This window comes from Salmo trutta, chromosome 29 (assembly GCF_901001165.1).
Source record: "Salmo trutta chromosome 29, fSalTru1.1, whole genome shotgun sequence".
Lineage (NCBI taxonomy): Eukaryota > Metazoa > Chordata > Actinopteri > Salmoniformes > Salmonidae > Salmo > Salmo trutta.
The window spans coordinates 13,206,274-13,220,162 of record NC_042985.1 but is presented as its reverse complement, the minus strand read 5'-3'; the positions used below and the strand labels follow the sequence as shown (position 1 = coordinate 13,220,162).

Sequence of the window (13,889 nt, the reverse complement as noted above, 5' to 3'; positions counted from 1 at the left end):
AAAAATGTACATTTAGAGCCCTGTGAGTATTAAATATTACAATACTACCACAGTACTAATCTACGGTACATACTACATAGTTCAGGAAAAACTTGAATAAAGGAAGGAAATGTTGATGGTTGGAGAGGTTTGGTTCTCTGCTCTAATTTGTCATTTCTTTCTCCTCCCCTCTCCCTCTCTCTTTCAGGTCTGGTTATGAGCAGGATGTAGAGTTTGGGAACACGGTTCAGCTGGGAGACTGCCATGGTGAGCCCCTCCCATTCATACCAACCCATCTCTTTCTCGCTCTCTCTCACTATCACACACCATCAGTCTGCACAACCAACCAGTAACACACTACCAGTAACACCAGTAACCACACCATACCAACACACCAATCAGTAACCCTCTCTACATGGTTCTATGTTCAGTATTAACATACACATCTACTGTAGATGCACATACTGTACACACCCAGGCCACCTGTAACTAATGCTACCTACTTGGAGGGAAGAAACATAGACGTGCTCTACCAGTAGCAGTACTAAGACAGTGTTGCTATAGGAGACACACCAGGCTGAACCATAGAACTAGAACAGGGGATAGAGACCATGCATAGCTGTCTCTCCTCAGGTCTAGAGACAGACAAGACTTGGAGCAATAGGCCTACTCAGACAACCTGTCCTTTAGCTTTTTATCATTTGATTAAAAAGAACTACACTCTTAGTTATCAGGGCCTTTTTTTGTTTTGAGACTTTACTTTTGGGTTCCTTTATGCTGATTTCTTGTTCCTTTAATTGTTTTAGTGTTTTTGGCCACTACTTCAGCGACAGATTACAAATCATTTGGTGACCCGACCTCTGGTTAGTTGGATCTTTTATTCCGCTGGTTTCTTTCTTTCCTTGAGCTCCGAACCCCTGTCTCCTTCCATCCTTCCTTCAACGCTGCTCGCTCTTCATCTTTTTTAACAAACCTCCTCTTCTTCAATACCTTTATCTTCTTCATCATCACAACAAACAACATCATCACCGGGTTACGTCAGAAATCTCCATCTCACCGCTACACTGACTCACTTCCTCACTTCTTCTTCCCCACGCACTTCCTCTTTACTTCCTGTTTACTTCCTGCATGTTCACTCGGCGCCCCTCCCTCCTCTGACGTCATCACTGCTATGAAATCATCGCTGCTGTGTACCAAAGACCTTCCTAAGACAACTCTCACCCTTTTCCCCTTTCAAACTGTATCCTGTCTCAAAAAAATGAATCTTACAACTGTATTTCTATTACTGGTAATGATAAAAAAAATAGCTCTTGAATCAGAAAATGTTTTATTTTTTCAAACAGCACTATCATAAAACATTAAACCTATTATGTTATGTAAACTAACCCATATGTGCGTACACATACCAACCCATGCCTACTAACCAGGATGTAAGCTAACAGCCTGCTGGCCTCATGTCTACGCACCGTGTTAACAGTTTGTTTGTCACCACAGACATGGAGATGTCATCTACGTCATTCACAGACCAGCCCAGTGGGCCCATACACCCCCCAGTACCCCCAGTACTCACCCCCACCCTGAGCCCCCATCCTGGGCTTGGTCCCAGGGAAAGGCCTGGGTTGGGGCCTGGGGCTGGTTCTCCAGACCTGTATGGCTCAGGGTTTGTGCAGCAGGATGACCCGGCCACCTCCTATTCACTAGAGTCACTCCCAGGGGGCCTAGAGGGTAAGGCCTAGCAGGGAGAGAGAGAACTGCTGCCACCACACTTTATGGAGCCCTGACTATCCCATAGCTGCTACAGCAGACACGCACAGTACCAGTCAAAAGTCTGGACACACCTACTCATTCAAGGGTTTTTCTTTATTTCTACTATTTTCTACATTGTAGAATAATAGCGAAGACATCAAAACTATGAAATAACACATATGGAGTCATGTAGTAACCAAAAAAGTGTTAAACAAATCAAAATATATAGTATATGGTGGGATGGCGAATCAGGTGGGATGGCGAATCAGGTGGGATGGTGTATTCTAAATAAATCAGACAGTGTCACCAGCAAAGCACCATCACACAGACCCACGGTGGGAACTATACATGCGGAGATCATCCGTTCACCTACTCTGCGTTTCACAAAGACACGGCGGTTGGATACAAAAATCTCACATTTAGACTCATCAGACCAAAGGACAGATTTCCACCGGTCTAATGTCCATTGCTCGTGGTTTCTTTGCACCAATTCGACCATGAAGGCCTGATTCACGCAGTCTCCTCTGAACAGTTGATGTTGAGATGTGTCTGTTACTTGAACTCTGTGAAGCATTTATTTGGGCTGCAATCTGAGGCTGGTAACTCTCGAATGAACTTATCCTCTGCAGCAGAGGTAACTCTGGGTCCTCCTGTCCTGTGCTGGTCCTCATGAGAGCCAGTTTCATCATAGTGCTTGATGGTTTTTGCGACTGCACTTGAAGAAACTTGTTGAAATTTTCTGTATTGACTGACCATCATGTCTTAAAGTAATGATGGACTGTCATTTCTCTTCGCTTATTTGAGCTGTTCTTGCCATAATATGGACTTGGTATTTTACCAAATTGGGCTGTCTTCTGTATACCACTTCTCCCTTGTCACAACACAACTGATTGGCTGAAATTAATTAAGGAAAGAAATTCCACAAATTAACTTTTAACAAGGCACACCTCTTAATTGAAATGTATTGCAGGTGACTACCTCATAAAGCTGGTTGAGAGAATGCCAAGGGTGTGCAAAGCTGTCATTAAGGCAAAGGGTGGCTACTTTGGAGAATCTCAAATATAACATGTATTTTGATTTGTTTAACACTTTTTTTGGTTACTACATGATTTCATATGTGTTATTTCATAGTTTTGATGTCTTCACTATTATTATACAAGAAAAACCCTTGAATGAGTAGGTGTGTCAATTTTTGACTGGTACACAGACACAGACACACTTGATACACACACACACACGCACACACACACACACACACACACACACACACACACACACACACACACACACACACACACACACACACACAGGTATTTGAGATTACCATCAGGATTGCCATCAATTGATATAGCAGATTACATTTTCAGATTTTGTTATGATTTATATTTCATCCAACTTCATGTATTTTGATTTATTCATTGATTTATTGTCATGATTATAATGATTTTCTACATGGTGAAATGTATTTTCTCCCTTTTTATACAATTCTTTCAAATCTTATCTTCAAACCTTCTGCACTTCTATATTCTTTCTTCAGACTCTTTTATTTGGCCCTCGTTTCTCTCTCTGCCAGTAGACCCTATTACCCTGGCTGTTACAGTTGAAGGGTTAACCCTGTTCCCAGGTGTAAAGGGTTAACACCGGGAGTTAGGATTTTTTAACCCTAGGAGCGTTAGAGCATGTCCCAGGCCTGTCCATTAACCCCTCCTGCTCCAGGACCTCTCTCTGTCTCTGTCCTGCTCTGTGGATGTCTAACTCGTCCATGTCTGTGGTTACTAACCAAGCTGCAGTCTAGAAACAGAACAGCCTCACCATGTAGAGGACAAACTACAATCCTCTTCCCTTTGACAACGCTGGGGAGTCAATGGTTCATTGTCTTTCTGATATTGGGAGAACAAGTCTTTCTCTGTCCTAGTTAGGAATGCACTAACCCTCCTTTTTATCTGGACAAATGTTTGACAGTTGGTAGGGAAAAAGCAACACTTCAATTCTTCCTCTTCAAACTAACATAACACTACTTCTTCTAGATTGGCTTACATCACCGGAGTGGTTGTGGGATCCTAACCATTTTCACCATGTATTTACAATTAAGAATGACGAGAGTGGAAGCCAATCTGAAAGGTTTTGTTGACGATAAAATCCCTGTTGGATAGCGGACAGAATACCTTTAAGGGGAAAAGCAGAGAAACCATGCATGACTGAGTGTCCACAAACACACCTGCTATAGAGGTGTAGTGTAAAGCTGTGATTGGCTGTGATTGTGTGTGTCAGGGTGTTCGTTAACCAATGGGGTGTGTGACTTCAGGTGTGTGGGAGGTCCAGGCGGGAGAAGCCAATCAGATGGTCCACATGAATATCCTGATCAGCTGTGTGTTGGCTGCCTTCCTCCTGGGGGCGTTAGTGGCAGGCCTGGTGGTGTTCTGCTACAGAGACTCCTTCCTCCGCCACAAGCCCCGGCACGCCCACAAAGATGCAGAGTCAGCCCCCTCCTGCAGCGACTCCACCGGATCCTTCGCTAAGCTCAACGGGCTCTTCGACAGTCCTGTCAAGGTAACCTGGAGACTTGAATACAGAGTGCAATTTATGAGTCAACACATTATTCAGTAACCGAGTGTTACTGACTGACATTATCGTTGTATCTTATGTAGATAGATAGAACCAGAGTGCGAATTACACTGACATTCAGGGTGCGGCGTGCACAATGTCTTTGGGTGGGGCCTAATAATAATAATAAAGACGTAATTTAACGGTAAAAATTGATTACCTTTTAATGTGGCATGAACACAACCAGTCATGATGCTTTCATCTGATTGTCAAACAAATCATTTCAAAATGTAGGTGTTTGTGCGTGTTTGTCCACTCCAAAATAATCCAAACAGTGCAATGCATGTACTCTGATGACTGGAAATAGACATCTGCATGTACACTGATGAATGGAAATAGACATCTGCATGTACTCTGATGACTGGAAATAGACATCTGCATGTACACTGATGACTGGAAATAGACATCTGCATGTACTCTGATGACTGGAAATAGACATCTGCATGTACACTGATGACTGGAAATAGACATCTGCATGTACTCTGATGACTGGAAATAGACATCTGCATGTACTCTGATGACTGGAAATAGACATCTGCATGTACTCTGATGACTGGAAATAGACATCTGCATGTACACTGATGACTGGAAATAGACATCTGCATGTACTCTGATGACTGGAAATAGACATCTGCATGTACTCTGATGACTGGAAATAGACATCTGCATGTACACTGATGACTGGAAATAGACATCTGCATGTACACTGATGACTGGAAATAGACATCTGCATGTACACTGATGACTGGAAATAGACATTTGCATGTACAATGATGACTGGAAATAGACATCTGCATGTACTCTGATGACTGGAACTAGACATCTGCATGTACTCTGATGACTGGAACTAGACATCTGCATGTACAATGATGACTGGAAATAGACATCTGCATGTACACTGATGACTGGAAATAGACATCTGCATGTACACTGATGACTGGAAATAGACATCTGCATGTACACTGATGACTGGAAATAGACATCTGCATGTACAATGATGACTGGAAATAGACATCTGCATGTACACTGATGACTGGAAATAGACATCTGCATGTACACTGATGAATGGAAATAGACATCTGCATGTACTCTGATGACTGGAAATAGACATCTGCATGTACTCTGATGACTGGAAATAGACATCTGCATGTACACTGATGACTGGAAATAGACATCTGCATGTACACTGATGACTGGAAATAGACATCTGCATGTACTCTGATGACTGGAAATAGACATCTGCATGTACAATGATGACTGGAAATAGACATCTGCATGTACTCTGATGACTGGAAATAGACATCTGCATGTACTCTGATGACTGGAAATAGACATCTGCATGTACAATGATGACTGGAAATAGACATCTGCATGTACAATGATGACTAGAAATAGACATCTGCATGTACAATGATGACTGGAAATAGACATCCGCATGTACAATGATGACTGGAAATAGACATCTGCATGTACAATGATGACTAGAAAAAGACATCTGCGTGTACAATGATGACTAGAAATAGACATCTGTTTACAAAACACCAAAAATTGTGCCTACTGACATTTGGCGAATACCATTGATTAGGCCTACATTAATTGATGCTTCTTGCTGACAAATTTACATTTTTTGTTCCTTGAAAAGTCAGGACATCTGAAATGGGGCTGAAACTGTCCTGGGAAAAACGAGGGGTTACCCTAACACACATGGTCAATTTACTAGACTAGGCTACAATGTGTAGGCCTATAGAGTACCACAGAATGAGTCATAATACCCATAAAACCTAGCGGTCAACAAGGGAATGGCTCCAATCGTTTTTCCACCATATATCTATATATATATAGCATTTTCAAACCGAAAAGTAAATAAAGCTGACTATATTGATAAAAGTCACCTTGTCCGAGAGAGATTTACATGGTTATCAAAACGTCACGCCTGGATAAGCCTCCACGAAACACATCCCTTACATTAAGTGTTTCTAAAATTCCCTATGGGAAAAACAATTGGAACCATTTCCAAGCTTGACCGCTAGGTTTTATGGGTATTGACACCTCCACTGTGGGGTAGCCAGTGATGTAGTAGTAAATAAATGGTGTGTAAACTCTGATTGCCGGTTGCGGTGAAAAAAGTTACGCTCCCTATACTTTTAATGCATTTTTCAGAAAAAAGAGGGTCAACTGCATTTTGTTGCCTTTACCCTCCACTAGGCCAATACCACTGCCAGTAGCCTACGCTCTCAACTGAAGCAATTTTACACACATGAACATAAGCAGAACAGGTAGCCTACATTCAATATAATACACAAGTTGAATCAAAACATGGTTACACCCTAGTTCATGAGTCATCCATATTTCACGAGTTGAATGCTTAGATTCTTCACAGATCGTGTGACATAAACCACAACCTTTCTTTCCCTACATTTATGACATTAATGACAGTGTCATTTGTAATTATTAAGCATTTAACGATTGAATTAGACCATTGAACTTAAACCCTGTACTATTCCTGGATCTTGAAGTTCTCGGAAAAAGCACTAAGTGTAACCATGCCTATGTAAAATGTCATTATCCAAAATAATGTAGGCCTATGCCATTGCAAAATCGTAGTCTTCTAAAGAGTCTACTATAGGCCTACTGTCGTTAATGTTGGATGGAATGGTTGCGCATTGTTGTTTAGCTGTAGGCTAGTTGTCCAGTGATATTGGAGACAATCATCAGCTGATCCAGGCAAGAAAACTGATATTGATTGAAAATAATAAAGCTAAATAAATGGTCTACTTCTGGTCACGGACGGCACAGAGAACAACAATACCCTTTGCTGGCCTGAGAAACAAAGCAATGAGCGCTCTAAACAGCTGACTACAAAAGCAAACAATTATGAATGAATGGATAAATCTAATGCATTGGAATTAAAGGCTATTTTTATCAAGGGGACTTGGCAAAAAAATGGCGAAAATGAGCAAGTACATAGAAAAATCAATGTGTTTAAAGGAGCTCAGCTGAGGTGAAATTCAGCACTAGTGAGTGGACAGGGAGACGGTTTGTGCAGCTACATAGAAATAAATGGTTTAAACCATGACAGAAAGGTGGGAGTGTTTGATTAATTTGTAAACTTTTATTTTCATATTTACCACTGTAAAACATATTTACCACTGCTTTTAAACAAATAGGAGAATGGTTAAATTAGCATTATTTAGATCCCCCCAAAGTTGGACTTTTGTTTCATTCAGGGGAGCTGAGCCCCCCCTGGCTCCCCTGTAATTCACCCCCTGGATAGAACATTTACAGTGCCTTCGGAAAGTATTCAGACCCCTTGACCTTTTCCACATTTTGTTAGCTTACAGCCTTATTCTAAAATTCATTTAAAAAAAATCCTCATCAATCTACGCACAATACCCCATAATGACAAAGCAAAAACAGGTTTTTAGAAATGTTTGCTAATTTATAAAAAATAAAAAAACGAATATTACATTTACATAAGTATTCAGACCCTTTCCCCAGTACTTTGTTGAAGCACCTTTGGCAGCGATTACAGCCTTGAGTCTTCTTGGGTATGCCGCTACAAGCTTGGCACACCTGTATTTGGGGAGTTTCTCCCATTCTTCTCTGCAGATCCTCTCAAGTTCTGTCAGGTTGGATGGGGAGCGTTGCTGCACAGCTATTTTCAGGTTTCTCCAGAGATGTTCAATCAGGTTTAAGTCTGGGCTCTGGCTGGGCCACTCAAGGACATTCAGAGACTTGTCCCGAAGCCACTCCTGCGTTGTCTTGGCTGTGTGCTTAGAGTTGTTGATCTGTTGGAAAGTGAACCTTCGCCCCATTCTGAGGTCCTGAGTGCTCTGGAGCAGGTTTTCATCAAGGATCTCTCTGTACTTTGCTCCGTTCATCTTTCCCTTAATCCTGACTAGTCTCCCAATCCCTGCCTCTGAAAAACATCCCCACAGCATGATGCTGCCACCACCATGCTTCACCGTAGGGATGGTGCCCGGTTTCTTCCAGACGTGATGCTTGGCATTCAGGCCAAAGAGTTCAATCTTGGTTTCATAAGACCAGAGAATCTTGTTTCTCATGGTCTGAGAGTCTTTAGGTGCCTTTTGGCAAACTCCAAGTGGGCTGTCATGTGCCTTTTACTGAGGAGTTGCTTCCATCTGGCAACTTTACCATAAAGGCCTGATTGGTGGAGAGCTACAGAGATGGTTGTCCTTCTGGAAGGTTCTCCCATCTCCACAGAGGAACTCTAGAGCTCTGTCAGAGTGACCATCGGGTTCTTGGCCCTTCTCCCCCGATTGCTCAGTTTGGCCAGCAGGCCAGTTTAGGAAGAGTCTTGGTGGTTCCAAACTTCTTCCATTTAAGAATGATGGAGGCCTCTGTGTTCTCGGGGACTGTCAATGCTGCAGACATTTTTTGGTATCCTTCCCCAGATCTAAAAAACAGTTTTTTCTTTGTCATTATGGGGTATTGTGTGTAGATTGCTGAGGATTTATTTTTATTTAACCCATTTTATAATAAGGCTGTAACGTAACAAAATGTTGAAAAAGTCAAAGGGTCTGGATACTTTCCGAAGGCACTGTATGTATGTATGTATGTATGTATGTATGTATGTATGTATGTATGTATGTATGTATGTATGTATGTATGTATGTATGTATGTATGTATGTATGTACAGGATGTATGTATGTACAGTACGTATGTACAGTATGTGTTGGCAGGAGGAACCAAATGAACAATGCCCTCTCTTCTGTCCTCCTGTCCTGTCCTGTCTCCAGGAGTACCAGCCAAGTCTGGACTGTCCCAAGCTGTACACCAACTTACTGAGCAGTGGTAAGGACCTGACGCCTAACGGAGATACCAAGACCATGATCCTCCGGGACGGCTGTCAGCCCCCCGAGCTGGCCGCCCTGCCCACCCCCGAGTCTACGCCTGTGCTGCAGCAGAAAGGCCTGCAGCCAATCAGGAACCAGTGGGAGCGAGCCAATCACCACGGGAAGATCAACGGATCCAGGAAGAACTCCAACTCTACCTCCTCCTCCTCCATCGCCAAGAGTCCCCAGTTCCACCCCAGTTCCTCCCCCCCTCCTCACCCCCAGCCCCAACCCCACCCTGCGCTGGGACACTCCCACATCCCCAGTGCCGTCGTCCTTCCCAACGCCACGCACGAATACCGCAGTGGTTACCATGGAAACCCAGCCGACAACATCACGCCGCCGCGCACCCTGGACAGGAAGCCAGAGAACATGGAACACTTGCAGGCCACACCCCTTCATTCTAAAGGAAGCAGGAAGGAGCAGAAGAGGTCGCTGGATGCCAGGAACACACTGAACGACCTGCTGAAGCACCTGAACGATGCTAACACGGCTAACGCTAGCTCCAAGGCTATCCTCCAAGAGGGGGCCGGCTCAGCGCCCCGACCCAGCAGACAACACCTGATGCTGGAGCCTCTAGGGGACATCACTGAGGTTCCCCCCAAGGTCCCCAGCCGAGAGGCCTCTCTTTACTCCCCCTCCTCCTCCTCCTCCCTGCCCAGGCACAGCCCCACCAAGAGGGTTGACGTCCCCCTGCCCTCCACCCCTAGCTCCCCCACAGGCAGCCTGGGTATGGGAGGAAGCATGAGCGGCACCCTGGAGAGGAGGTACGGCTCTCATCACAGGAGCTCTTCTCACAGACACTCCCTCACCGCCACCTCTCCCAACGGGGTCAGTATGGGGGTGTCGTTGTCCCACCAACACAGTATGAACAGAGGGGGGTACATGCCCCCCACCCCTCCCTCCAGACTGGACTCCCAGAGGGGGCTCCACTCCCCCCATCAACACCCCCACCCCCCCTCCCTGTCCCGCCAGAGCAGCTACAGTGGGCACGGCTCACTCCCTCGCCAGGGGCTTAAACGGACCCCGTCCCTAAAACCTGACGTCCCCCCTAAACCCAACGCCTTCACCCCACAGACTCCTCAGATGAGGGTGGTCAACAAGTACAGCTACTAGGACACTATAGACACTATGGAGTGTACTAACTGGGACAGGGCAGGGGCACTACTGAGTGTGCTCTAGAGCCAGACTGGTTGTGAGAAGGCTTAGGGAGGGAGCAGGACCATGTGTGTTGGGGTGTGTTCCCTATGGAATGATTCATTCCTTCACTCTAAAAAGGGAAATCACACCAGTGGCCAAAGATGTGACGTGGAGTTCTGTGTCTTGTCTTGTGGCTCCATGTTTCTCTCCATCTCACAACACACTGGTCAGTCTCCTCTAACCCTGATCCCTGGCCCTGGCTCACTAACCCCAGCCCAGCCCCAGGACATAAGGCAGGGTGGGGGTAGATGGGTGTAGGGGTCCTGTAGGGGACTAGCGTGGCCCCCAGTGTGTAGCCTGGCCCTATGATCCTGACTGTGGACGGTACGAGGTCTAACTCCGAGAACTACTTGAAGAATGGGTCTGATGTCTCACTGTCACTAAGCACTGTCTGTTTGTGTCACAAATGGCACCCTATTCCCTTTGTTGTCAACTACTTCTGACCACGGCACATAGGCCTGGTTGTACCTAGTGCACTATATAGGGAATAACGGTGCCATTTGGGGGACACCCTCTGTCTTCCCATGAATGTGAACTGGACTGAACTGAACAAGGGGGAGGAATACGATAGAACTGTTTGTATCTTGTCTGTCTGACTGATGGGGGAGAGCAGCGAGGAGACACTAAACATAGTGTCCCTTTAGAGGTGTTTAACTCAACTATAAAGACTGAGGAGGAAGGAAGGCAACAGAGAGAACACCAGTGTGTGTCAGCTGGAGGGCAAAACCCAATGTACAGCAAACACATACACACACACTTTGCTTGGGGAGGTGAAAGGCCTGGCTGCCTACGTACCCTAACAGGGACCCTCTGTAACTCACTGGGATATCTACTAAACACGTTTGCTGCTATTGGTTTATGATGAGTAATGTATGTTGCTATTGGTTTATGATGAGTACTATATGTTGAGTGTATTTAGTCCTCTTATGTGTCTGTACCCTACAGCTGCCATTGTCTTCTGACGTGTGTGTGTGTGTGTGTGTGTGTGTGTGTGTGTGTGTGTGTGTGTGTGTGTGTGTGTGTGTGTGTGTGTGTGAGTGTACAGACCATGCAATTCGATGCACTGTTAGAACAGGCTCCAGTGACATCAGAGTCCTCTATCAACACATACCACTCTTCTCATGTCTCACACAGACACACAGATACAGACTGGCGATGCAGAGACCTTTCCTCCAGTCTTTCAATGTAGCAGTGTGGTATTTAGAAACATTTCATCCAACCCACTTCAACAGGCTGGTGTTGTTTTGGTTTGGTTTTCTTTATTTTATTCAGAAATGGAAGACGTAAACATTTTATGCAACACCAATGGGTTTAGTTCTGTCAGGTTGAAATGTCGTTCTGTAACATGTCTGTCTGTCTCACCTGCCAACTGCATGTCCGTCACTAGTGTTAGTCTCTGTGCTCCGGTGGGAGTTCACTGTTCTCTGTGTGGTAGTTGCCCCAAGGTACAGATGCAGGATCAGCTTACCCTCTCTCAAACCTAATCTTCACCATTTCCAGGGTAACTGATCTTAGAGCTTTGGTTCTCTGGTTGCCATTTTGGTTCCAGAGGCAGTGTTGTGTTTGCAGTTTCCCAGTGAGTGACAAGTGTACAATCACACCAACATCTACCAATGTGTCCTACCGAGTCATGCTGGTAATGACAAGATACTGTACATATTATAAATATATGAGTATACCTATTTTTAGGCCAGTTAACCACAATCTGTGCATCGTGTGCCTTATTCAACGAATGATCGATATACAGAATATTGAAGAAAAAAAGTGATTTGGTCCTGAATATGTCATTATTGTTACAATATAGCCTAAGCAACTCTGATTATTTGAGTTCAGAGTGAAATTTGTGTCCCGCATTTAAATTTGTATTTATCTACCAAACTGCAGTTATTTCGATTCTAGAACTAAGAGTCGGTTTAGTCACCAACATTCCATTACAGAATGCAGGCTGAAGCAAAGCATGCTGGGATTACAGTATCCGTATATGACCCCATGAAGAAGAAGGCTGCTGATAGACCAAGCTGAGGTTCCATGCAGTGAATGTACTATTATGGCATGGGGATGTAGACTGACTCTTGTCTTCTCTCTAAACGCTTTGTTTCAAAACACTCAGCTCAACATGGCACTATACAGCCAATATACAGTAAACAGTCAATACAGTACTCAATAAAACATCTAACCCAGTATTAAGGTAAACACTCCGGGTAATTATTATAGATCAAAGATGTGTATCTAATGTCTTAATAAACTGTTCCATTAGAGTGAGCAGTGGTCATGTGACCGGGACAACAACAGGATGTGGGTCAGATCTTACATTGAGAATGAAGTTTATGATTTGGGTACATTTACTTTATTTGGGGAATTAATTTGTCTGCCGGTTTGGAACCCGAAGCCACATTTTGTTTAAAAAGATAATTGTATTAATTAAAGTATATTGTCTATCAGTCGTCCTCTGCTAACCAGTGTTTGGGCTCAGAGACACACACACACACACACACCCCTCTGTTCCATTCGTCCAGACAGACAGGCTGTGCTCAGCTGTCTTGTGCATTGCCATATTGACCTGGGTCTTTGTGTTGCAGTGTCAGTCTAAATCCTTCCTACCCTCCTGTCTATCTATGCTCTATGTGTGTAGATGAACCAGCCTCGTTGGACATTACCTTTCTAATACTGTTCTGATTGGACAGTAAGGCCTCCTGATGTTTGTTCAGAGTGTTTGTAGATATGTTGTAAAGTTGGAACTGTGAATGTGTACAAAATGATCGTCTTTTGTTTCAGGACTTCTTGTTGAATTTTTTTTAACACGGCATGTATAGTTGAAATAAAATATTACTGCACAGAATTCTGATTCTGAGAGATAGCCTTGTTTTTTTTCTGATTCTCAGAAGACAGCGGATTAGGCCAGTGACTCTCTAATCCAGTTAGTGAGCACAAGATGCAGTGATCACGGAACTCACTATAGAAGTCAGATATCAACATACTGTTCAACTGTAGTGATTTAGCAAAGCCACTCCTCAAGCTTTTGTTTCATTAGAGTTTCATGAGTGAAATCTTAACTGGGACACTAATGCCTATATTTATACAAAGTGTTCCTTCTTCAACATATCCCACAGCAGAAGAACAGGCTATTTGCCTCCATGCACCCCTGCTATCATCACAAACCACTAGCTAACATCAAACACTATTTACACCTCTGCCAAACAATGTCCTGTTCTCCTCTGGCACTGACTGAGCTACATATCTACAGTTATACATGTAAGACAGCATTGTTTCACAAATAGAAATTCAAAATGTGGATGGAGATTTGTTAAGATTTGGTGTTGCAGGCCAGGCTGTTTCTGCTTAGGGTTGCCAATAAGTCATTGTTGCCTTGCCAATAGTGTTGTTGTCTTGCCAACAACAATGTTGAGTTGTTGCATTTCCAAAGCAAAGTAGTGCTGTTGCATGCCTAGGCTTTAGCTTAGTGGGCTTACATGCTCTTGAGGTTTGCAGATGACCTTGATGTG

At 44.0% G+C, this 13,889-nt stretch overlaps 1 protein-coding gene across 5 annotated transcripts in view; it reads left to right on the top strand.

Annotated features, from left to right (window-relative positions):
- Positions 1-13,231, top strand: part of LOC115166955 (semaphorin-6D) — a 45,562-nt gene extending 32,331 nt beyond the window's left edge. For 2 of the 5 annotated variants that reach the window (XM_029720926.1, XM_029720928.1), the window contains exons 15-19: positions 188-246; positions 786-842; positions 1,474-1,704; positions 4,031-4,275; positions 9,091-13,231. In XM_029720926.1, coding sequence (XP_029576786.1) covers positions 188-246; positions 786-842; positions 1,474-1,704; positions 4,031-4,275; positions 9,091-10,302 — 1,804 coding nt within the window. In that variant the 3' untranslated portion in view covers positions 10,303-13,231. The remainder of the gene's footprint in view (positions 1-187; positions 247-785; positions 843-1,473; positions 1,705-4,030; positions 4,276-9,090) is intronic. The other 3 variants (XM_029720929.1, XM_029720930.1, XM_029720931.1) reach the window with 3 other exon arrangements.
- The last annotated feature ends 658 nt before the right edge of the window (positions 13,232-13,889 follow it).